A 26,913-nucleotide genomic window follows, 5' to 3' on the forward strand; every position below is an offset into this window, starting at 1 on the left:
ACATTTTTTGAATGTTGTTACCAAGACTTGTGTTTCAGTATCAATAAAAAAAACTATATTTTCGCTACTTTATTTCAACATGTTTTAGCCTTTTTTTTTTTCTTCCACAAAAATATTTAACACAAATTTTAACTTAATCTAAAAATAATATAATCTAACATTACCTGTAAATATCTGATCAAAGAAAAACAGCACCTTTTGACATTACAACATAAGGTGTAAGTTGCGTAATTTTTCCCATAATTAGACCCAGTGCAGATAGAGCTGCGATGCTTGCGGAGGCAGTTCTACTGGAGATCGGTGAAGGGTTGAAGAGTAATGATATTAAAGGAAGGATTGTCTTCTCAGTTCTCCCATAGGGTGTATCAATAATGGCTTTTAAAAACGTATTTTGCAGTTGAATGACATGAAGTGGAGACATGCTTGATCCCACGTCTCACTAGTTCAATCAGATCCTAGATCCCCCATACGTTTCTCTCATCATTTATTGGATAGAATATATAATCCTACTGTGTATTATTTTATGATGTCAGACAGTGCTTACGTATTGTGGACTCTCATTTACTGTCTTTTTGCTCACATGTATATAAAGACATTTACGTAAGGGGGTGCATATCTGAAATGGGAAGACGTAAACAAGCCAAATAATCTGACTTTTGATACTTTATGCTGCGGACATATTCTGCTCAATATCAATCCGTACAGAAGTATTGAGGTTTTACACCCAGGCAGTGTCATTCACGTACTCAACACAGCCCGTATTTTCATGTTAAGTTTGACCAGTCAAGAATTAACATTATCCTCGAAGAATTATTTGTAGGAGTTAGCCTTATGGAGAAGGAAGAAGTATGAACAAAATAAAGCTTTTAGTCACCAGACACTCATCAGGGTTATAGGTACAGTATTGTTGCAATGAGTCATTTTCAAAGTGTGTGTATAGTATGTGGGAGTTTTTCTGTCCACAGATGTTTGACCTGAAAAATCACTGTGAGAGAGTGTTTTGCTCAACACCCTCAGAACTGTCAAGTTTGACAATCTGTGTGATAAAGTTCAAATCTTGCATGTTCTTGTTGGTGTTTGTTTATGAAACGCTGTGATGCAACCTGCCTCACACAGCCGTTAAATTTTAGTTTTAAAGGTCCCATATCGTGCTCATTTTCAGGTTCATACTTGTATTTTGTGTTTCTACTAGAACATGTTTACATGCTGTAATGTTAAAAAAAACTTTATTTTCCTCATACTGTCGGCCTGAATACGCCTGTATTTACCCTCTGTCTAAAACGCTCTGTTTTAGCGCATTTTTGACAGAATTGCGACGAAATTGCAACAGAATTGCGTTGCTAGGCAACAGCTTGGGTCCATGTGTACTTCCTGTCAGCTGATGACATTCACATACACTGCAACCAGGAATAAACTGGGACACATTTTGAATGTTTACGTTTAAATTTGTGTCAAGGGTCTAAATATTGTATATTCGTGACATCACAAATGGACAGAAATCCTGACAGCTTGTTTCAAATGCAGAGTTTCTGAATACGGGCTGTGTGTATGTCCCTGTGGTTTGAGTGTTTTGATACTTTCACAGTATTTATATAGGAGTTAAGCCTGCTTTAAAATAAAAAAACATGAAAATCTTTATATAATCTTTTATAATATGGGACCTTTAATGATCCATGATCTAAATGTTGTTACAGAGACTTTACACTCTCACAAGAGTTCATTTCAGCTGGTATACAGTGTGTTATTACACGCTACAACTATTGGCGTCTACATTCAGAAAGAGGTTTTTATCGTTTTGGCCATGGAAATAGGACGTAAGTAAAATATATCAGCTTCAATCCAAAAATATCTTCAAAAGTCTGGTCAAAACCATAAAAGTATTCCCTTGCTGGAACATCATAGCTTTTTTTTCTGTTTGTCTTCCGTTCTCTGCCTCTTTCTCTACCTCTGCATCTCACAGCTGCAATATCATCCTCTGGCCCAAGGTCTCTCTACTAATTCCCAGAGCATCACTCAACATGTCACCTGCCTAACCTGCTGCCTCCTCACCCAGTTCCTCTCCAGTCCTGCTGGAGTTTTCTTTTCCTTTGACTGAAATATCCTCTCTGGCAGAACGATTCAAATAAGACACAGTGTCTGTGTGGACATACACAGTCTTCCGAGCTTATCCTTTCGCACGTCGGCTCCTCATTGGAAGCCTCCGATGCAAATTGGGTATTAAAAGAGGGGAGAGAAACATGAGATAGCGTGACACGGAGCGCTGAGGAGAGAGAAAAGAGCGCGAAGGATAGAGAGAGAGGCTTAAATGCGAGAAGAGAATGCAAATGCTGTTGAGACAGGGAGGGATGGATGGACAGATGGATGGAGGAGAGCCGGACGGATGGTTGGATTAAGGGAGAAAGAGAGACGAGGGTCAGGTGACGGTGTGACTTTTTGGCAGGGTCAGAGTTTTTTCTCTGGACGACGGCGACGGAGCTGGATTTGCATTGATGGATCTTCTTTCCATGGGGATGTCATGTATCAGTGCTTGGGCACATCACGCCCTGGTCATTAATCAAATCATGGCCTCTGTCTAGAGCTATCTGTCCGCCAGACGCTTCTCATCTGTCTACCTCTCTCTCTCTCTCTCTCTCTCTCTCTCTCTTTGTAGTAGCCTCGGTCAGCCTCTCTGGCTTCCTCTTTACCTTTTTTCTGCAAAGACTTTGTCTTTCACTTCTGATTTATTATAATTAATACCCAGATACCTCAGCAATAGCTGAGAACATGTACTGTAACAAGTCTGTAGAGTTACATTTCAACAGGTGATTTAAAAGATAATTTTGATGAAACCAAACATGAGTGGTAGCGATAGGTGCAGGTAGTAATGATGGTACAGTTAAAATAGCAGCTGGTGATAAATATGGACTAGCAGACTAGATTTTGTGCTCTATGGTTTTGGTCTTTGGCTCCAACCTGAACGTGATTTGTAATATATACATCTAAATGTAAATTCCAAATTCTGGGTCAGTTCTTAGAGTAAAAGTATGTGCACACATATGCATACACACTATTTTTGGCAGATTTATAAAGCAGGGCTTAGACATGGCTCTTTGTAAAAAAAATTATGGACACATGCACCACAGGCCTGATTTCCACTCCCACTACTTAGCCATAGGTGGATGTAGACACACCCTTAATCAGTTGTTTGCATATGTCTGCTCCGCCACTCTCTCTATGGAAATAACCGCAAACAAGTGCAATTTCACAGAATTATATTGGCAGAACTGTTTTTAACAGCCACCCTTACACACTGCTATTATCACTAAGTCTGCACTAATCATAGGAACAGGAAGTGATGATACTCAGCAGCGGCGGCATCTCAATCATTGTCATCATTTGTCGGAAATGTAATCAATAATGATTTAGATTATAGCACTCGTATCCAATTTGGTCCCCAGAAAATTGGGTTTATTTTCACTCTTCAGTTCACTATAGAAGTGAGCCCAATGTGAGTAAGACTCATAAGTGTGACTATTTGGATTATAGGTTTCACTTCCTTCAGGGAATCGGTGGCAGCTATAGCGGTGAGGTTGCAGATCCATCTGAAACTTCTCTCCCGTGTGCCAAGTGTGTAGGTGAACTACGGTGTCCGACGCCAAAATGTGAATGTCCCTCTCTAGAGCCAGTGTTTGGTTTGTCCGTTCCGGGCTACTGTAGAAACATGGCGGCCGGCTCTGTGAAGAGGACGCGCTCCGTATGTAGATATAAATGTCTCATTCTAAGGCAGGGGTCTGCAACCTGCGGCTCCAGAGCCACATGCGGCTCTTTAGCCCCTCTCCAGTGGCTTCTTTGTGGATTTATAAAAATGGGAATGAATAACTGTTTTTTGTTTACATTTTCATTTTTATTTATCATTGTTGTAGGTCTATGGTACGACGGTAAAACAGAGTATTAGGGCCACATTGAGGGAAAAAAAATAATCTGCGTTTTTGAGGACAAGTCGTAATATTACGAAAATAAAGTCATAGGTTTTACAAAAAAAAGTCATAATAGTGTGACAATAAAGATAATATTATAAAATAGTAATTGTACGTGCTATTTTCCTTTTTTCTCGTAAAGTTATGACTTTATTCTCTTAATATTACGACTTATTTTTCTCATAAAGTTATGACTTTATTCTCGTAATATTACGTCTTTTTTTCTCGTAAAGTTATGACTTTATTCTCGCAATATTACGTCTTTTTTTCTCGTAAAGTTATGACTTTATTCTCTTAATATTTACGACTTATTTTTCTCATAAAGTTATGACTTTATTCTCGTAATATTACGTCTTTTTTTCTCGTAAAGTTATGACTTTATTCTCTTAATATTACGACTTATTTTTCTCATTAAGTTATGACTTTATTCTGTAAATCTCTGATTTTTTTCCCTCAATGTGGCCCTAATACTCAGTAGTACATTTGCACTTAGGCCCTCACTGCATTAGAATTATATACTATATACTTAGACTATAAACTGTGTTACCTTCGTTTTTTGTTTTTGCCCAAAATGGCTCTTTTGATAGTAAAGGTTGCTGACCCCTGTTTTAAGGTAACAAAAACACATTGATTCTTATTTTCAGGTGATTACACACTAAAGAAAACATACTCATTAATATTATATACACACTGGTGCTTTAACTGTACTATATATAATTCTGCTCTTAATCATATCTAACAACCTAAATCTTTTCCGATAGAGGTCCCTGAAGTATCTATACTTTATGAAAGTTGTTATTTTGCGTTACAGAAGCTAAATCTTGTCAACCTAAATCAACGCCCCTCCATACTTTCACTGATTATGTCTACAACTCCCCGCCACATTGCTGTCTGTCTCTCAGCCATCCAAGCTGTCTTTTCACGTATCATCTTCTGCCCGTCCGTGATCTCTAACACGTTCCACATTAACTTGTCTTCACTGGGGGGGGTTATGACAGTTTAGGACCCCTTGGCCTTGAGTGACAGCACGGTATGCCCGTTTGGTCAACAGTGATCATCACCCCCCCCCCCATCTCTGACCGACCGGCCACACCTGTTCTACAATCCACAGCAAGGCTTATTTTTAAGGTTGTGGGGGAGATGACCGCGAATAATGCAGTGGAGCAAAAGTGAAATGTCCATTTTGAATGAGGATGCTAAACTCATTGACACCCCCACCACCCCCCCAATCCTCACCCTCCACTCCCCTCTTAGCTGAAGCACCATTATGGCTTTTCAGGCTGCTTCCTGTACAGATTTTTTTTTCCCTCGTCTGCCCTCTCCCCTCAACACAAAAGGTGGCTGCCCAGGCTCTGGGGGTGTAGCACTTTTGAAATGTGAAGGGCTTTCAGGAGCTGCCCCTGGTACAGACCTCTGTTAGTCTTACCGAGAGAGGAGAGCAGAAGGAAATGAAGGACAGGTTTGTGTAATGGTCTCCTGTCCCCCCTCCGAAGGTCACGCAGCATTGTTGGCCAGCGGAGGTCTAAAAGACAGCCCTTTAGAGGTCCACAAAGCGGAGGTTTGGCAGGACTAATGAAACTCAGAGCTACACGTTAATGATCTAAAAGACTGGACCAAAACACTCAGCAGTCCCTTTCCGCTCCCATTCAACCTCCTCTTGATCGCTCCTTCCAAATAATGACAAGGCACTCTCCTCCTCTACCTTTATTGTAACCTTTGATGTCCGCCTTGTTTTCTTTGTCTCCGCGTCCCCCCCTCCCTCCTTTTCATTCCTTTATGTTGCGCGGCTGTCACTCATCTATTAAGGCAACAAATGGAACAAGGAAAACATTCAGAGAGCGTATTGTGGTGCACCCACAGGTTTGCTCTTTATTTCTTTTGAAAGCACTTGAACTTGGAATTTTCCTTGGGCTGCCCATTGAATCGGCAGGGTACACTTTTTTTGTTGTAGCTATTGTCACGGGATTACGGGAACATATTTGTTTTATAATCCGCATTTCTTATCCCCTATAGTGTAATGTTTCTATGTGACTGTTTCTATGTGACTGTTTCTTTTCCCCTTAGAGGGTCACCTTAACAAAAAAAACACAAGACAAACCCACACTGTTATAGTTAGCTCGAACCCTGCTTGTGATTGTCACAGCACTGAGAAATGACGTATAGAAATTCAACAGCAGCGTCTTCTCAGAAACAATAGTTTTATAATGTATTATAAAATATATATTTATAAAGCATTATAATCTGTTTATAATTATAGTTATAAGCACTCATACATATCCATAATGCTTTATAACATAATAAACTTAATAACACATTATAAAGCATTGAATAAATGAGGGATAATGTACAGGGGCGGAGGGGTCCTGTATCGCCCTGAAGGGGTTTATTTCACAACAATGACCCGCTAGCTGTACATTATCCCACTTATTACACGGCTACCTATTTAAAATCTATAATTTGACACAAAAATTATCCTCCAGAGTTCGACACAGCAGCGGTTTGCTATGAAGAAATTACAGATCGTAGAATGCCGTGATTGACTAATTTTCTTTAAAGATCCCATATCGTTATTATTTTCAGATTCATACTTGTATTTTATGTTTCTACTAGAACATGTTTACATGCTGTAATGTAAAAAAAACATCTTCATGTTTCTCATATAGTTTGCCTGAATATACCTGTATTTACTCTCTGTCTGAAACGCTCCATTTTAGTTCATTTCAACGGAATTGCGTTGCTAGGCAACAGCTTGGGTCCATATTTACTTCCTGTCAGCTGATGTCGTTCACATACACTGCAGCAGGAAATAAACTGGGACACATTTAGGATGCTTACCTTTAAAACTGTGAAATGGTCTAAATATTGTAGATTTGTGACATCACAAATGGGCAAAAATCCTGACAGCTTGTTTCAAAAGCACCGTTTCTGAATACGGGCTGTTGGTATTTCTCTGTTGATTGAGCGTTTTGATACTTTCACAGTATTTATACAGCACTTAAACCTACTTTATGATATAAAAGACATGGAAATCTCACTTTTGACAATATGGGACCTTTAAGTAAATTGTAACAACACCACACACACAATGTTGTAAAATGTATTTTTACTTTACTTAAAGCAAACAATGACCACTTGGAGTAATTTATAATCACATCATAATGCATTATAACAGTGATTATAATGCATTATACAACGATTATAATGTAATACAACTAAATTACAATATAATATGATTCTTGCAAAAGAGCGAAACAGAAATTATGAAGTATTATGATACTTGACCTTATAAGTCATTATAAAATACTTTATACTTTTGAAGTGTTATAAGCTGATTATAACACATTATAAGTATGTTTATAATGCATTCTAGACATGTGAATCATAGACAGTGTGGGTTGATTTCTTCAATAGAAAGTATTTCCAGCGAAACAAAATGATCGATAATTTCGGCCCTGATTCTTGGCTAATTGTTGTTTATTCAAGCACTAAAGAAAAATGTAAATGTTTTTTTTATATTTTTATAAAACATACACACAGTTGCATGCCCAACTTTTTCATCATCTCTCATCATCTCTGCCTGCCTTGCAAACAAATAGTGTTGAAATGTCATGTGTCATCCAGTAAGATGGAGGCCGACTGCATGTGTTAAGTGAAACAGTCAGTGAGGTAGCAGCCTCTCTCCTGATGTAGCTGGTTAAGGTCATTAGCCGTTTAAGAAGCCCTTTGACATGGTCTGATTATGTTTGGCTGGAGCGGCATGGGATATATGAGATGAGATGTGTTTCTTTGGATCATCCGTGTGTGTGTGTGTGTGTGTGTGTGTGTGTGTGTGTGTGTGTGTGTGTGTGTGTGTGTGTCTTGGACCAGTGTGTAGGGCCTGTTGATTGGCCTTGATTAACAGACTGCCAGGCACTAGAAGCAGAGCTAGAGCCTTTGTAATATAGCATCTTGAGCTGGTTATTTCCAATCATTCCACAGGAGGCCTTGAACCTGGTGTGTGTATGTGTGTGTGTGTGTGTGTGTGTGTAATGCACAGTATTCAAACAAGGCTTTTTTATTCTTGGAAAGAAAGGTGTTTCAGTTTTGTAAAGAAGTTCTTCTGGTTGTCTGCTGAATGCTGAATCTGCAATTTAAAATGAGTGACTGATAAAATTAATGAGTGAATTTTTTAATTTAATTCAAACTGAGCAATGTTGAGAATTAGCATCTGTAAAGATGAAAAAAATCAACCACTGAGCACTGCAAAATGAATAATGTATTAAAGGTTGTATTCTGCAACTATTACCCAGGAAGGCTCTTGATTGACATAGTATGTGTCTGTTATGTTCAACTCCAAATCTATGGAAAGGAGATTTCTCTTGACCTTGCTGTCCAGGGAACATCCAGTGCTGAAAACACTTTAAAAATAATCCCGTATTTCCGTTTGTTTCCAGCCAAGCTGAGCAGCCAGGATTCATACAACAACTTCACCAATAACAACATGGGGAACCCGCGACTGTCTCCGCTGCCCAGTCTCACCGTGGTGCTGCCTCTGGCTCAGATCAAACAGCCCATGACCCTGGGCACCATCACCAAACGCACCGGGTAGGTAACGCACGCATACACACCGCAGCCTTTATTCTCCACAGGAACTCCGGTTTAAAGGAATACTTCACCCCCAAAATGATAATTTGTATATCAATTACTCACCCCACGTTTAATAACAGCAAAACTGTATCAAAACATCCGTGTAAAAAAAAACTCACACTAAAACACTTCCACACGAACAGTCTCACGCTTGCGCAGGCGAACTACGCCTGCTGTAAGCAGGAATATTTTCCAAGGGCTTATTGTGTTATTTATAGTGTTGGTCAGTGACCTCTCCTATAAAAGGTATGAACAGTTTTCTCCTGAAACTTTCAGCCTCCTCTCATGGCCTTCCTCAGCGGATGTAGTTTGCTCAGTTGTTATTGAGTATTTATGAACGATAACAAACTATATATATATCTATTTAAAAAATAAACATTTTCTATGCATACAACTATGTTATATTATATTGTCAATCGTTCATTATCTTTTTATACACCAGTTACAGAAACTTCCCTGCAGGAGCTGTAGACAAATCAACCCTGTCTCCTGCAAAATTACGTTCCCATACAACTAAACTTCATTGTCAGTCATGTATCGAGGGAAACATATTGTCTACAAGATTGCGGTCGTACCTTTAAACAGTTTTAAACACAGTGGTTGTAAATTGAAACAAAACAAAACAAAAAAATGCAACAAAACTACTTGGTTAGGTTTAGTAAAAAAAACAAAAACATCGTGATTAAAATAAGTGAACTTTTAGTTTCACACGGGACACAAACAGCGGTCCACCACCTCCTCATCGACCTCCTACCTACGCAGACTTCTGCGGACAATCATTACGAATGTATTTGTGATATACGTCGTAATCGGCGACAAAATAACGTTTCCCTTAAAACGTAATTCACAGTACAGTTAAGTTGTATGGGAACGGAATTTTTAGGGCCTGTGACAAATACATTATTAAACACTTAGAATGTCCTTATACCTGCTTAAAACATTATATTGTGTTATAAACTGTTTATTAGCTGCTTACAAATGATAAAATAGGAGGTTAAATACATTGTTTCCTTACTTATGTTGTATAAAAATACATTAGAAAGAAGAGACTAACACACATTTCCACAAGGAATCACAGTAAAAAAAAAAAAAGGAACATATTCTCTAAAGGTGGGATTCCTCAGATCAGCTGCCTTTGGACTTCACATTTTACCACCTACTCTTCCGTCTGCATGGTGTTAACTCTTTGTCGAGTTTGCCTGTGAAAAGTCACTTTCATACATGTATTGAAAAATTAGACTTGTGTTTTCGTGGTCGTTTTCAATAAGAACTCCTTTTTGTAAATATAATCCAGGTACAAAGCCCCACAGAGTATACAAGTGAAAGCCTTATTGGCAACCTCACAAACTCCACTAAATTTACAGTTTGGCCGTTGTTGAGGGAAAATTTAAATCACACTGTATTGCATCCTTTACTCCAGTCTGTGATTTGCCGTCTTTTTCCATTAATCACATTGTAAAAACACTGTATTGTGTCAACAGTAGCCTCGTGTAGGCCAAAGCTTTTCCTCTCACATCCAGCTGATGCTCATGGACTCCTTTTGTCTCAGGCCACCACTTTTTTTTGCATAGGGTAATGAAGCAGAACTCACATGCCGACTTGGTCTGTGGGCTGTTTGGAAAGCAGATAAAACACATCATGCATATCAAGAATAGAAATAAAAACCCTGCCAATGATTTCCAAATCGTATTCAGGTCATATTAAATGCAGTGTAAACCTAGCTCCGAGTATTGAAAGTATTGAAAGTCAGACAGCTCTGCCTTCGTGCACCTCTGTCCTCCGACTTTTTTTCTTTTTCACCTGGATCTTTGCCATGCATTGAAATTATGTAGTTTTAAGCCCATCAACAACTACAGGCCTTTGCTAAGTGCATTTACATACAGTACAGGTGGCTCCACAAATATGGGGAGATTTAAATATTTTTCATTTAAATGTAATTTTCATGCCCTGTTTGAATGGGAAATGCTCTAATGATTCCAACAGACAGCGAGGGATTTATTTCCCCCCGTGATATTTGATAAGTGAGCTTTGAGGATGAAAATAGAGACCTGATCCTGCGGTCAACATGAACAACATCAGGCCATTTTCCAAGTCATTAGGATGACTTCATTTGGTTTCGTGAAATGAATAATTGCTTATGAGCTACTGTGGTGTCCTGCTTTGGTATATTTAGTATGATATCCTGGTACTGGTGGTTTGCATTTTATTTGGTTTAGCAGCTGTAATGTTCAACATCGTACGATGTGGGCTTCTCAACACACTGTAGGTCTGAGTTGAATGGGTTTAATTTAAGGTCCTAATTCACCTTTAATGAGAGCTCTCAGGTTGCTTGTGTTCAGTCATAGTTATCAGTTGCTATGCTCAGTAAAAAAGGAATGTTTTTCATATTCTATAATCTGGGGTGTTTTTATTTTATTTGTATTATGTCTCTATTTTGGTGTTTCACATTTTTGCTGTGGTGTTTTTTATTGACTCCTTTCTATACTAGCCTCATTGCTTTTATTTTTTGTTGATTTAACTATGCTTTTTTCTTTTTCATCAAGTGCTAATCACTCATTGCTACAATGATTTTATTATTGTAAAAAGAAGAAAATCTATGGCAGTAAGCTATCACTGTTATGTAGTTTCATTATTTTATCTCCATCTTTGGTGGTAAGCAGTAATTAGTACTTTCATTTATATTTATTCCTTTTTTTATACTGCGGCTTATTTTTTGTGGTGTTGCACTTCCAAGATATTCCTTGTAAGTCATGTAGTTTAGTTATTGCTGGGAAATATGCATTGCTGGGGCATGGCATTGTTTATAACTTTCCGATACTAGTGGCATGATGATGCGGAATATCCAGTCATGTTTTGTAGATAATAAAACAGAAATATAATCTGTATCTGTATGCCAGAGGAATCTTTCTACAGGTCACTGTTAGACTGTTATTTGCTCTTTATAACAGTGAATATAAAAGCTTTCATGATCTCACTATAGGTTGAATCACTTTGAAATTAACTGCCAATAGCGATAGTGAATCATAATCTATTTAGATGATTTTTTTTAGTTCAATTTCAGGTAGTGGTGAAAATGTATTAGAAAATCCTCAATTTTCTTTATGGAGGCATTCTTATTATTTTTTTTACTGTCAACAAATTCTATGAAAAGACCAAAACCAAGTGTTAGTCCATCTCTCAATACTGTCTTACTTCCCTACCCTGTCCATGACCATCGGTTCCTACTGAAGATATACATCTTTAAGAACAGGTCGCAAATACAAAATAGTATAATAATATTTTGTCTTCCCCTTTTAAATCAATGAGGGTATTAGTCTAAATATTACCTGTCAGGATAGCAGAGTACACCTCAACAACAGCCTCCAAAATGACCTTGAAGAAAAATAATGAAACAAAACAAGAAGCACACACTGTACAGTATCTTTCATGATTTAATACAGGATAGATGTATATCATCAAATTAGTTTTAACAAGATGTTATTTGTGTATGTAATTTTCCAAGTGAGTGTAGTTTCATTTAAAAAAAAAAAAGGAAAAAAAAGCTCATATTTAGTTTTTTTTTTTCTTTTCTAAAAACAGCTGGGCACTATAGTTTTTAACAAATATTATTCTAATAGGAGGAATGTTGGGAACTGCTGTCACCAGCGGGTTAATCCACATTTGGTGCTCTAGTGAGTATCTGTGGCAGTGTGTAGGACGGGGTAAAAATACATTGCTGTGTGTGTGTTCATGGTAATGAAGGAATATTTCACCCAGTGCAACACTGTGGCTCATTGATGGGTTTTCAATTGTTTTTGGACAATAATTGACCTTTTCGCAAGGGTCAATTTAGCTCTATGGCACAGGAAGAGGAAGAAGATATATCAACACACATAATACTTATTAGTAGGATTTATTAATGGTTGGTTTGGGTCTTTTCAAAATTGAAATTTGTTGACAATATGAATGATAAATGATATCGCCAGCTTTATCTTCAACCCTCAAACCATCTCTTTGTGGAAGAATTCTACATTCTTCACCCATTATGGTCAAACACCTCAAACAGCGAGCTACGCTGGCTCTGTAGGACATTATCAGGCCTGGTAGGCTGCCTCAGTACTCATCCATCCATCCATCCATCCATCCATCCAGGCCAGAGGAGGCGCCGGTATTAATGCATCAGGACATGCAGCTGTGCGGTCTGCTCCTGCATGCACACGGCTGCACCAATACACCAAAAACACACACACACACACACACACACACTGAGTGAAGCAACAGGTTTGGCCCCTAGAGTGGGGGGTGATATCATATGCTTTCACGCTATACTTGCACAGGAGTGCCCAGGCACCATCTGTCTGTCTGTGCAGCCAGCTCTCTTTCTCTTTTTATGTGTGTGTGTGTGTGGGATAGAGAGAGAGAGAGAGAGAGAGAGGAGCGTCCGGCAGCTGTATTTACACCTGTATGGGCAGATCCCTGTTGGCAGGGCGGCAGAGGAACACACCAGCTGCTTAACCTACATTCCCTACCAGGCTGTCTTTGTGTGCACTGTGCCGTGACACACACACACACACACACACACACACACACACACGTATGGATAGACACGTTGATGAAGCTTTTTTCCCCCTCTGTGTGAGCAGCCTCACTGAAAGGATGCTTCCATGGACCCTGGCATGCCTACAGACCACCAATGTGCAAAATGCTGCTGTTTGTCTTCAGTCGCCTCTTAATTTTAAACATGAAAGCAAACCTTAACAAGTTCACGCAGAGCCCCCCCCCCCATCTTCATTTAGATTTTGGTGTTTTCCCCCTGTCGAAGGGAGGTAGAGTCGGATGTGGCTCAGCATCCGCCTGATAACCCCCCCTCCAGACGAGGCCAGGTCAGGGAGTGGAGGAGCACAGCCAAGCTTCTGCTAGTCCTCAAAGTCTTCGGAGAGTCCCGAACAAGGAGAGGAGTGTCGGCTCTGACTCGGCCTCTTGTTTCCTGTCAGCCAAATTTAGTAAAAGGTTGGCCCTCGATGAATTAAATCCCAGAGAAGAAAAAAAAAAAAAAAGACACTGGTCACAAAAAAATCAAAGGATTCTCTCTCGGTGAAATGTCACTGTCGGAACTTAATCTGTGAAAAAGATTAAGAGAGAAATATTTAAACCGTCAGCTCCGAGGGAAGTCTACTTGTCCCTACAGTCACCGGAGTTGTGTGAGGATTTAACTTGTCAAAAATGCCTGAGAGTGATACATTTGGGATTTGCGAGCGGACAAACTATTGCACACTTATCCCATCTACACACACAGTCTGACTTTAATACAGAGAAATGAAAATCCAAATGGAAAGATTGTCACACAACAAAACAAAACACCACCTTTTGACCAAATCCCGCAGATGGAGTGCAGGCGAGGTAACGAGAAAGACAACAGCAAGCAAATGAATGAGACCCCGTGACCTGCTGCAGATGTGCCCTCAGATTACTGTAATACGTACTGTATGTGCTAGAGCCATTGTCTTACAGAGCCTCGCTGAGACCGGAGATAGAAAGGGGCTTTAAGAATGCCCAGCGTCACATGGCAGCAAGACTAAACCATTTGCACAAATCACCTCACTTCCCTCCCGTTTTAATGGCCCAGGCGGAGCTGCTATTAGGGCCAACGGGTTAAGAGATGAATGTGTGAACGATTATTCTCTGGGAGTGGGGTCGTCGCCCTCACAGGTCGATTACGCTCGCTCTTTTCCCCTCTCTCTCTCTCTCCTTCCTCTTTCTCTGTCCCTTCTCAGTAACTCACCCACTCACAGTCTTACACCCCTTTTACTCCGCTGACCCACGATAAACTCGTGTTTTCCAACATGGCAGTGACCTGTGCGGGATTCCTCTCCAACAAAACCTGCTGGATCCGGCAGTGCGTCACATAACTGGGCGGCCGTTGTGGTCAAAACTGTTTACTGACATCTCAACATGGCCTTATTCTTTTGTGTTATTCTAAGCAGTGTGCAATTTAGGATTTTTAGATGGGCATTTTAATTTATTTCCATATTTGAGTACTCGCATTAAATTATTATAGAGTACTCAAGTGCTCGCAAAAAAAAAAAAAAAGCTGCAGTGCCGGTCATCAGAACTGTGTTTCTGTAGGATAGAGGTCCTCAACTCCCAATAACCTTTCATTTTGATGTTAATAAAATGTACCAGAATTCACGGATATGTAGGATATTACTACTGACATTCATGTAATATTACGTCACAACGTCTGCTGTGTTAGCCGTGTGTTTACTACGTGTTTGTTTGCATATAGAGCGGGGAAGTGAGATCGGATCACAAGTGGCCACTCAGGACGCATGCTGAGACGCATTCTAATGCCAGGTGTGAACAGACGTACTTAAAGCTGTCCACTTGTGATCCGATCACTGAGGACGCATGTTAATACCAGGTCTGAACAGGGCCTTAGACCGCTAGGTCTCAGGGACACCCCAAATCTCCCCCTTCTTTCACATGCTGCCAAGTCCAAGCCAAGTCCAAGTCTCCAATAGGTGGAGCATAGTGGAGGTACAAAGGGTCAGATATTGCTGCTGTCGCTGGTCTAAGTCTTGGTGTATCCACCATCACACCTCGGTAGAAGATGGAAGTGATCCACAGAGAGCACAACATGCACTACATAGCGTCAGACAGTTAGTCGCTGGTCCCACCTTGACCGAATTTCACTAAGTAACCAGCGCAGTTCCAAACCTGACCGGAAGTTGGGTCGTCTGCACAAGCTGCTTGACATGAGGCGACAATTTCCGGCTGACACGTGACCCTTGACCGCCTGGTGTAGAAGCTGTATTAGCTCTAGAGCTGTATTGTCAGCTCAAATGTTTATATTTTGTTAAATTCTTTTACTGTGGGGGAAGTAGCATTTGTGTTTAGAGATGTGAATTTTGAGTTTGAGTGACTGTTTTTTGTAGCACTGCATATATATTTTTTGAGGATACTGTAGATTATAGTACGTTCTACACTCTAATACTGGTGAAACTCAAGTTGTCTCCTATGTCCACAATACAGTCATTCTATTATTCAAAATTAAATTGTTCAGTTACTGTTAAGCAACTGTTGCTATTAGGCTATTATCAATAACTTTTATGCATACATGGCCACAATGTGCGTTGCGTAAAAGGATGAAAGTGAAGTAACAGAGGCGACTTTGAGTGACTTAAGATGAGCTTTAAATGGAGGCCTCCACGAGCCACAATGCTTCCATACTTATTCAGTTTTTCTTCAACTGCTACTACCATCAATTCCCATCACTCTGTTAGCCGCCAACAATAAATTCCACTAACAATAAGTTCCAAGAAAGTAGGATGGAGAAATTCAAAGTGGCGTCTTGTAAACCCCAAAGCCTACTTGGCCTTTGCTAACCCCATGGAGATCTCACCCCGTTCGTCCATCGCTCTCCCATTGGAGTCCATCCATTTACCCAGCTGGAGGCCCGGAGCGGGGGGGATGCTTAGCAGGTTCGATAGGCTCAGCGGCTCTGCAAACTCTTTGATAAGTGGCAGTTTACCGGGGGCCTCCATTACACCAACCGGCATGTTCATTTCTCAACTCGCACTCCAGGAGTAAGACATTCCAGGGGCAAATTGTTGCTCCCTGTCTCCCAGAGGAACATTTCTCTACACATCCATGTACCAAGACTAATTGAAGACTATGTGCTATCGTTGGGAGGGCCTGGGCGGATGCAGCGAAAGCGATAAAATAAAGAAGTGCTGCAGAGTGCTTTGGTTGGCCGGAGATTCTGTTTTTCATGACTGGGGGAGGTTGGCTGGCGGGGGACAGAGTTCAGTCTCATCGGACCTTTATTGCTGTAGGGAAAAGGCTTATTTACTGTAAACTGTTTACGGAGCTCTGTCACTATCTCTGGACATGCAGAATAAACACAGGAACACACTCCCACTCCTAATGTCTTGTAAACATTAGAAACACGCACAGACTGACAGATAGACAGAAATATACCCTGAAAAAGACACTCCGGATGACTCTTGAACACACACACACACACATTCATACACTGTGTACTTGTTAACATAATCACAGTGAACACACATTTGCCACACACGTTCATTCAAAAGACAATGCATGGCCATAAATACACACTCGCAACTAAAAAAAGAAGTTGCATGCAAACACACAACTTCTTGTCTTAACAATGAGCGCTGTTAGTTTTATTGGTGTCCTCAGTTGTTGTAGAAATTGGATAAACTCACTCATACTTAGACTTTCTCAATCTCAACAATCAGAACTGTTTCCCATCGTTTTTCGCTGTGTCGTATTTACACGGTTGGATTCAGACCTTCATGTTTCTGCACATGTACCCGATCCCTTTAAAGTTAAGGGAAGAAAAAGAAGAAAAAAAAAAAACATGACAGATGTCTGAAGAAAAAAACAAAGTCTGTGGACATGCTGCATCTGCCAAATATATGGTATCACACTTTACGGAGCAGCTTGAGCAGATGAATCATCAAGCCATCCCGCAGGTTTTCAAATCCATCTTAGCGCACAGACATTCTGTTTCCTGCCTCGTATGTGTTGTGCACTTAAACAGACACGTCAAAAAGTATGTAATGTGAAAAGTGTGTTTGCTCAAGTGTGCTAGTTTAATAATGGTTTTTCCGTCTATCTCTGTATCCCCCACATCCCCATCCCCTTCACCCTCCCCCCACCTCCCCTCTCATGAAGACCCTACCTCTTTGGGGCGGGATGTTTTGCCATTAAAACTCCATGGTGAGTTTTGCTTCTCCCCTCCTTGGCTCCCTTTCGGCAGCATGCAACTGTATACTCACAGCCACAGCACACCGCCTCCTTTACCTCTCATTTGTCTTCTGGTATATTTTCAACACATTCTGCAGAGTCTGTGAAGTCATTATTCAAAGGGGGGGGGAATCCAAAGAGGAGTGTTTGGTCATTTTCTCATCTTGTTTTTTTTTTTTTTGCATTTTTTTTTTTTTTTGCAAATCCTTCAATTGTTCTGTTTATGTTGAGCTTTTGTAGTAGGATGATTCAACATGTTGTGTTAAAGCCACTACAGTACAAGTGAACAAAGGAGTGGATGTATTACCATCATTATTTTAATGAATGTCTGGTCTTTTTATAAGAAAGGCTGCAAACATAAGTCTGCTTTAAGTCTTTATCATAAGTGGTAGTCCAGGGGACATATTGTAGGACTTCAGGGAAATGCCAGAGCACTTCTTGTTTTGGTTGCCGTGTGGTGTCTTTGAAACCACCCACTAGAAAATGACATCTCTGTCTTCTCGTTTAGACCCTCCGTGATGTTTTTTTTTTAAGAATAACGCCTTTGTGTAAAACACGTTGTTCAAATTTTCTTGTAGCCCACTTTGGTTGGAAAAAAACATTTCTCCGTCAGATGTATGTTTGCACGCAGTAATTGTGCCTTGGCATATTCTGGTAATATTGTGAACAGTGTCTTGTGTTGGTGTAGAAATGTGAGCGATGCGTATACCGCCTCTCCTAAAAAAAAAGTGTTTTGCAAAAGGACTACAGGTGAACCAAGTACTGTACGTTTTCTGCAACGATGGGTCAAATCATTATGTGTGTAATGTGAAAGACGTCACTCAAAGTGATGAACCCCACAGAGAACTTATCACCGAAGTGTTTCATCATCTTTCGGCTCATTGTTTTGACGACAAACCACAACTTTACTGTTTTTCTTCGCTCTCGTGGCTCTCTTCCACCGTGTTTCCAGACACGGTCGGCAACTGCTTTTACCAAAAAAAACAACACACAGATTATCTCTAATGAAAACTCTAATATCCTGAATGTCAACCAGTGACCTGCCAATTTAGAATAAGCACTACAATAATGAGTTAGCCTGGTTTCAGACCTCTGAATCGCTGAATCTTTTTTTCAGCAATTTAAATAAGCTTTGGAGAATAAGCAAAAGCAAAAAAATCTGACGAAATCATGCAGGTTCACCAGAAACTCCTTCAGCTCAGACGCCAGCGGGGCCTCTGGCAGCGACCGGCCCACCGCGGACGGACCCAGATCCGACTTAGCTTTCACTAAGATTCAGCTGTCAGAGGGCACAGCATCTTCAAGGAACGTTTTCTTATAGGGGGGGCTAAATCCAAGTCTTTTTTTTTTTGAATCTGTCTCGAGAAATCAGATGCTTACAAGCTTTTAAAAGAAGCCCCATTATGACAGAGTCACTTATGGAGAGATGATTGAGTGGCTCAGTGAAGTGAACTTTTCCCTTCCCGGCTCCCTGCTCTCCAGCTCCTCCCTGTTGACTCCATTCACTTTAGAAAATGAATAGCATGTGGTGCCTTCCTCAAGTCTTGGGTTTCCTCTTTTGTTGTGGGCAGTCACTCATACTTTTTAATTGAAGCTTTTTTTTCCCTTTCTGTCTTCATCCACCTCCCGCTTAATCTAGGCCCTTAGTGATTTCAGAGCGTATACTTTTCAAAGGTACACATCATTAGCATCGGAATCTTGACCCTCACAATAGCCGCCTTCCGCTCAAATTTGAGCTAGTTAGACCTATATTGTTTCTCTAATAATGTATGTCTTGAGACATGAGCTATGACAGTCCATTTGCCAATATCTGCTTACCCGGAGTTCAGCCCTCTTCTTATTTCCTTTTCCAGGATACCGTGGCCTGTATCATGCCTTCTCCAATTTCCATTCCATGTTCTGAGCATGTATTTAACACCAATTTTGTGGTGCGAGTCTCTGACCAAATACATGGACTTACACCAATATAATTAATATAATCTGCACAATCTGACTCCAAAGACTATATTTAATAAATGTACATGCATAGCGTGACATCAGTGGAGTATAGGGAATAGGATCAGGTAAAAAAAAAAGTTCTAGTTTCCACGGTGATGGCCACTCTCCAGTGTTCACTGAGTTTCCCCAGTGGTTGTCATTAGTGCTGTGTGTTCGACACAGCCCCAAGGCTGCCTCTTTTCCAAGGGCTGTTGTAAAATAATAAATGTGACGTTGAAGGATGTGTCCTCCACATGACTGCCCTCTCTCTCTCTCTCTCTCTCTCTTCCTCTCTCTGTCTTTCTTTCCTTTCCTGGTACCGACTCATTTTCTGATATGAATGAACCATATGGCCCAGGATCAGCGCAACAGCCGCGCAGCTCTTTTGTCACAGGATGGCCAGCTCGAGTGAGCTCGATCATATTTGTTTACTGCGAGAGCCCTGAAAAATAATATGGAGGCTGCCGCTGGACTTCCATCCCCCCCCTCGGAGGCGCCTCGCGTTGGCCCCGGGAATAGTAATGTGAAGGGACTTTGATGGTTGATGTCGCAGATTGAATTATGCCCTTGAGGAAAAGCTATTAGCTCCGTCAAAAGTCCTCATTTGTTAAATTAAAAGTGGAAATGACATGAGTAGTCTTCAGTGGATTAAAGTTGCAAAGAAAATGGATTCCACTCCCTGCTAAAGGGCAATCGCACAAAACCAAATCTTGTGGAGGGAGAATAAAAAAAGAGATGTGCAGTTAGTTTCCCTTTTAGTATATTTATGTTTAATAATTTCTTGATATTGGTTTACTTCTTGTCGTAACTTGGTTGCCATTCTCCGACCCACTTCCCTTACCGCTGGTCCATTCCAAAAACCGGTTGCCGTCCTCCATGTGGAGAGCAGAATTAGGCCCCTTCCTGCTGGAGCTGTGCCTCTCTGTCGTAAGGGCAGAAACCTCAACACTTTTAAGCCACTTCAAGTGAGATCAAGAGGAAAAGGATGATTTAAAACACAGATGAATAAACTTTAGCGGTCACTGCACCCAGAGGAGACGGGAACTGAGCTGTGATCTCTGGTCCTGTTGGCAGGCTCGCCGCTGGCTGAGGCCTCTTCAAAGAGGCCCAAATCCAACTCATCAGCCATGAGACCGCTGTGGGGAGCCAGTGTTATAGCTTGCTATCACAGACGTATTGGTGCGTGCGTGATTATATAAGTGTATGTATTTTGTCGTAGTATATATATACATATAGGTGTGTGAGGTCACGCAACCCTAATGGTTCCGAATAATAAGCTGTACTTTGCCACTTTAAAGTCCTTTCTTGCTGATTTTTCATTCGTCCTTCAAGAAAACCCACTTTAGATTTAAACAATGTCTTTCCTTGATTTATTATTCAACTTCCATTTACATCCAAAGTCAACATGAAGACTATGAGGAGGTTAGAATATCTTCTAGTACACTGTAAGTCGCTCTGCGGTATATGCGTCAGCCCCGAGCTCTCACCCTTGAAAACCAACTTCAGCTTGCTCTGAAATAGGATTTGTGTTTCCTGGGTTATTGAAACCAGTGAACCACAAGGCCTTTGGGGGTTTAACATATTATCAATTATTATAGCAATGGGAGAGATGGAACACCAGTGTTTTTCGGCAATTAAACACCTCACCAAAGAAGAACTTTGCAGGACCACACAGGCAAAGTTGGGAATAGTGTTCCTTCTCTTGAGCAATGAACACGAGTTATATTGTGTCTTGTGACCAAGAGGTCCCTTGTTTTTTCCTATTCCCTTACCATTTAACATTCTTATAGTCATTTTCACTTTAATGGATCACAGTTCTTGAAAATGTATACATATCTTAAAAAGGTTTCTGTCAATTTTCATTTCTTCCCCGTTGTATTTTCCATTAAATCCACCTTAATCTAGTCCAGGATTGTTGAGATTGAAAGGCAGAAAAAGGGGACGTTATTAGGTAAAAACTGCAGTAATGGAAACACAACTGGTGGATAGTTAACTGGACTTGTTTGTTAAATGCTTTATTTTCTGGATGCACTGACAAACAAAGGAAGAGAAGACAAGGGGCACTCTGAGTTAGCCAACACGGTATCCTGAGTGTCACCTTATCTCCCATTCCATCTTCCTCTCACAGACTGGGTATACTGTGGATATTTCTCCCCTTGACCCAGCACTAATAAATACAATCTACAAAACTTGCATATAGAGGCCTTTCTTATGACTACCTTCACCACTTCCTATTTCCTGATCCCTCTTTCACACGGTGTTGGCCAAACAAAGACATCAACATCCCCTTGCATCCAGGGAGTAATTTATGAGGTGCTGACAGTCTGATGGGAGGCAACAGAAAGAGAGTTTTACCAGCAACAGCTTTCAGCACCTAGTACTGTGAAAGTTAGTTGAACTACTAGACTCACCATCTGCCACTACAAGCATAACTGTTCAACTACAGTCTTTACTACAATGCATTGCATTGTTATTTAGTTTTACACTCAGCTTCCTCTGAGGAGTATGACATATCAATGAGGTATGGATGTTTTTTGTTCGGCGGCAACCGACTTCAACTTCAGGCTGCACACCTTCCACAATGGAGGGTCTATCAGCTCATTGTCAGAGCCTTCCATACGTGTCAACCTGTGCCTCCTATAGGACAGGAAAGTAATAGCAGCAGCAGTTTAGACCTGCAGATGTAGACATATAAATGCTGCCACCAATAGACACCTATAGTGATTTCAACATGTGCACCTCCTGCAGGCAATGACAGTTAAAGCTGCTGGTTTTATTTCCCTTTTTTGTGGTCGTACCAATAGCATTAATCGGTTAAAATGCTTAATGTCGGTTAACGGTTAAACGGTTAATTATTAACATCCCTAATAGAAAACTTACATTTTGTAACAGAGGAATAGTACGTTAACAACAGTGTTTCTTGTACTTATTTGTCAATTACCTAGCTATTTGGCATTCAGGTAGGGTGATGAACATTGTCTTATCAGTGCTTATCATCACGCATTGATAAACAACCAGAACGACCGGTAGATGATTCGCTCTCATCAGTGATAGTATGTACTGCTTTCCACTTGTAGGGCTAGTATACATTATAGTCACCTGATTTATTTCCCAGTGAGATTTACTCTACACCCTTTTACCAGTGTTTACAGTGATCGGTTTAAAGGGACTGTTTGAAACTTCTTACGCGTATAAATCAATCCGGGTCGGTGTCCCATGCGCGCTCGCGTTTGGCTACGCTGTTCAGACAAGACTCCAACACAAACTACACGAAAGCACCAAAACCGCAAAGTTGTATCTAGTGTAGGCCGTCTGTTTAACAGTTTTGGCCGTGGTCGGAAGGACGCGGGGGAGACCGTAGCCTTGGTCTTGCTTGCCTTCACTCACACGCCGCGCTCATTCTCGCTCTTTCGCGCCACCTCACGTGCATGTGCGCACACTACACACTGCAGGAGACTTCGTAGCTCTGATAATATCTAGTAAATGTACAGTGGACGTTTGTGCAGAAATAAATGCTGCAGCTCCTCCAGACCAACAGAGGTTTCCCGTGTCTTGTGAAGTGACGGGGCTCCGCGGCGAGAAACGTTATCGTCTCCGACCAAAACTCCGGTGTCTCCCCTGTTCCCTCCGGCCGCGGTCTGGATGCCGAGGCAGGAAAAGCCAACACTAGGATCAGCACTGATTCATGGAGAGACCTTCGTCTGGTCAGCTAACATTACTGCCAAGCAGCTGAAATATAGAGTGATATTGTGGTTTTAGCTGACGTGTGTCGCCTCACTGTTTTGAGCGATGCTCGTTCATGTCGAGCATGTAGAGCGAGCACAAGCGCGAGCCCGAGCAACTGGACGCTGACTTTTGTTGTCTTAATGGCCACAGGTGTCGCTGTTAACAAGCATTTCTGATTCTTACAAACAGTCCCTTTAAGCCAACTTTTAGCTAGCTAGTTGAGCCGGTTTTTTTTTTGGTTTTTTTAACAGTGCTGCGGTGTACAGGCAGGATTTAAACATTAAAACGCTAAATTACAGCATCCTCCTTCTCACCCCCCATCCCATCCCATCCCATCCCATGCGTCGGCTCGTCCAGATGCTCTCCACATTGTTTTTACCTTTATATGGCTTAGGCACGGTGCAAAAACGCCCAAGCCGTATAATGACAGGGAAAACCCTGAACAAAATGGTGCAGTTCTGCATCTTTTTTTAGTCAGACAGAGGTGAGCATGTTGCTTCCACACCGGTGTGGTTTCCAAAGGTCAAGGTTAAGCATCCCTCTGGGAGTGTGTGACACCATCATGAGTCTTCAAGCCCTTAGCCCACCTCATGCCTGATCTGCTGTGACCACATTTTACTGTCCAGGTTGGTTATAAGGCCAGACAATAATACCAGACCTCGCTACTGTTCTGTGATCATTACCATATGGGGAGCCCTATTGCAGCTGAAAACCCTTTCTGTGTCCGTTTCCTCTCAAACAGTCCTGACATGCTGAATAATCCAATAACTCCCAATAAATTCTGTCCTGTGGCCAGAACAAAGTGATGCAGCCAGGAAAGGCTGCTTGGGCACTTGCTGTTGTGAGGTGCATGTTCCATTGAGGGATGAATATTAAAATATCCATATGCACTATAACCGATCACATAACATTGTTAACTAGTCACCAGTGATAATGAACCAGCGGCCAGTGAACAGGGCTGTGGTAACATTGGGACTAGTTCGGCAGGCCAACCTGTGCACATTGTAACAATGGAAGCCAAATGTTGGGTTTTCTATTTGGTTGCAAATTTGCTTCTTTGCCTGTTTAAACACACTGAATTAGATTTTAGAGTATAGTTCCAGTGTAAGTGCACGTTAAAATCTACAGTAGCACAGTAACACAACGGTATCAAGCCATATTGGAGTGGGTGCTGTAGCAGGTACAAGATAAAATACAAACCAGGAAGCTCATTTTTACAGGAACCCTGTGTGGCGGCATACCCACTGCACCGGCACTGTTTATCTAACTATGAAACAAATAATCTGTCTGTCTGCCTGTATGAGTATGTGTGTATGTCCTTTGAATATCTCGAGAACTGTTTATCCGATCTACTTCACATTTGGCGGTTGTATTTCTGGGAACCCAAGGACGTGCAATGCTGAATTTGGACGCACGACGCATTATATATAATACACACCGATCAGCCATAACATTAAGACTACTGACAGGTGAAGTGAATAACATTGATTATCTTGTTACAATGGCAACTGGCACTGGGTGGGATATAATTGGCAGCAAGTGAACATTTTGAACTTTGAACTTTGTGTTGGAAGCAGAAAAAATAGGCAAGTGTAAGGATGTGAGCGACTTTGACAAGGGCCAAATTGTGATGGCTAGATGGCTGGGTCAGAGCATCTCCAGAACTGCAGCTCTTGTGGGATGTTCCCAGTCTGCAGTGGTCAGGACCTACCAAAAGTGGTCCAAGGAAGGAAAACCGGGGAACCGACGACAGGGTCAGACCCGAGGCTCATTGATGCATGTGGGGAGCGAAGGCTGGCCCGTGTTGTCCGATCCAATAGAAGAGCTACTGTAGCTCAAATTGCTGTAAAAGTTAATGCTGGTTCCGATAGAAAGGTGTCAGAACACACAGTGCATCGCTGTTTGTTGCGTATGGGGCTACGTAGCAGCATACCGGTCAGGGTGCCCATGCTGTCCTAATGTTATGGTTGATCGGTGTATAAAATAATATCAATAGACTTTTAACAAACAAGTGAGCAGTGGGGGTGGGCTTCAGGGCTCTGCGAGTCGAGCATGTCTTCCACAGCGGGCCTTTACAGGCCACGGCTCATTGACTGCAGTTCACTTTTGCTGCTGGATGCTGGATATACTAACGTTACAACCAAACCTCTTCTTCACCTCCCTGGTTCTCGAGAACGCGGCAAGCAGCACTATTGGGGCATTCGGTCCGCTCCGAATGGACACGCAATCCGAACGGACACGCAATCCGAATGACCACATCCTTAATGGGTACTGCACTTCCAATGAACGAGGAAGCCTGTTTTTTTTTTGCCACAGTACCATTATTGGAGGGAATGCAACCCACAGACAGGAGCAGACCTAATAGGCCTTTCTCACAGCAGATGTGTTGTTTGACTTGTCGTAGTAGGAAAAACACAGGTAATACTAATAACACTAACCATGGCTCTGTTCTATTGAAATGTTCCAGCGAGAGTGACAGTGAGCGAGAATGCAGGATGCCAGCAATCTGAAATCAAAGCAGATAAATGGAATTCAGCCATTATTAATTTCATTATTTACACGTTTGCTTTTCCTACTGTGACAAGTCAGAATGTCTTGAGATCATAAAAAAAGGCCTATTGTCATCTTCTACGGACACCCTGTCTCATTCATCCTGTCCTTATAAGACAGGAAGATGATGTAGACTGCTGGTTGAAATGTGTATAAGGGGATAATTGAGCAGGTTGACAACTCGTACGGCCCATGTTTGTGAGTTTTTGACTGATTTTGGTAATTTTCTGAATATTTCATACATCACCATTTGTGTCTGAGCAAAATACATTTTCTCATTTTCTGCTACTAAGGTGGATGTTTTATTTATTTTAAATTCCCCTTGCTTAGCTTCTTGCATGCAAAGCGCTTTTATAAAGTTTGTGTTTATCGTTCAGATAAACTGTGTAATTTTCATATACTCGCCTCCAAGTTGTTTGACTATTGGAATTCATCACTTCTTCGAAATCAGATTCTAGTTGTTATCATTCATGGAACAAACACACATTTAAATCTTGGTCTCAAGGTGCATTTAGTTCAAATTTTGTGCCACCAGGAGGGAAAATTCTTGGGCAGGGTTTATGGGAAATGTGGTCTTAGGTCTGACAAAACGGTAATTTGGTATAAACTTGGAATTATCAATTTCCTTCTCCAGGGTCTCATTTGGTTACAGGATTTAAACCGGTCAATGACAAGTAATTTGAGTTTGATATATTAAAGTGTTCAAACACCACACAGAGCCCCTTGGAGACCAGACTCTGCAGTACAGTTTTTACCTTGTCTCAACGTTGTTCTCTTTTCCCTTCTGAAGCAAAGCTAAGCCGCCCCCTCAGATCTCCCCGAGCAAGTCCAGTGGAGGAGAGTTCTGCGTGGCCGCCATCTTTGCCTCGTCTCGCTCCTGGTTCATCACCAACCCCAACATGAAAAGAGAGAAAGGTTAGACCATGGCCACAGGTGCTTTTTGCATTTTTCTGGAGTCAATATCCTGGCAAAGACCAAACACGTCTTTCCAAAAGTGAATAGCAGATGGTAAATGGATATAAAATCTTGAGAAATGTTTTAACCGCCTGCAGTTTCTCCCTCATTTTTCATAATGCACCTTTTAATAATCATTTGAAGTTGTACCAGAAGCAGTATTTTTTAATCACACTCTAATTTCACATCCCGTTCATAGATCAGGCCAGGCAGTCAGTTGTCGACTCGCTGTACATCATCAGTTGCTACGGTAACTTGGTGGAGCATGTCCTGGAGCCTCGACCAATTAGCACTGCTCAAAAGATTGGTGACGACACACCGTTGGAGCTCAGCACCTGTCCAAGGGCCTGCTGGACTCTGGCCAGGTAAC

The 26,913-nt window shown here is 41.3% G+C and overlaps 1 protein-coding gene across 3 annotated transcripts in view; it reads left to right on the forward strand.

Moving 5' to 3' along the window:
* bcas3 (BCAS3 microtubule associated cell migration factor) overlaps window positions 1-26,913 on the forward strand; it is a 355,427-nt gene that overhangs the window by 84,862 nt on the left and 243,652 nt on the right. For all 3 annotated transcript variants that reach the window (XM_037774551.1, XM_037774554.1, XM_037774552.1), the window contains exons 16-18: window positions 8,390-8,540; window positions 26,380-26,504; window positions 26,743-26,908. In XM_037774551.1, the coding sequence (XP_037630479.1) occupies window positions 8,390-8,540; window positions 26,380-26,504; window positions 26,743-26,908 (442 nt within the window). The remainder of the gene's footprint in view (window positions 1-8,389; window positions 8,541-26,379; window positions 26,505-26,742; window positions 26,909-26,913) is intronic.

The sequence above is a fragment of the Sebastes umbrosus genome, chromosome 7 (genome assembly GCF_015220745.1).
Source record: "Sebastes umbrosus isolate fSebUmb1 chromosome 7, fSebUmb1.pri, whole genome shotgun sequence".
NCBI classification, from domain to species: domain Eukaryota; kingdom Metazoa; phylum Chordata; class Actinopteri; order Perciformes; family Sebastidae; genus Sebastes; species Sebastes umbrosus.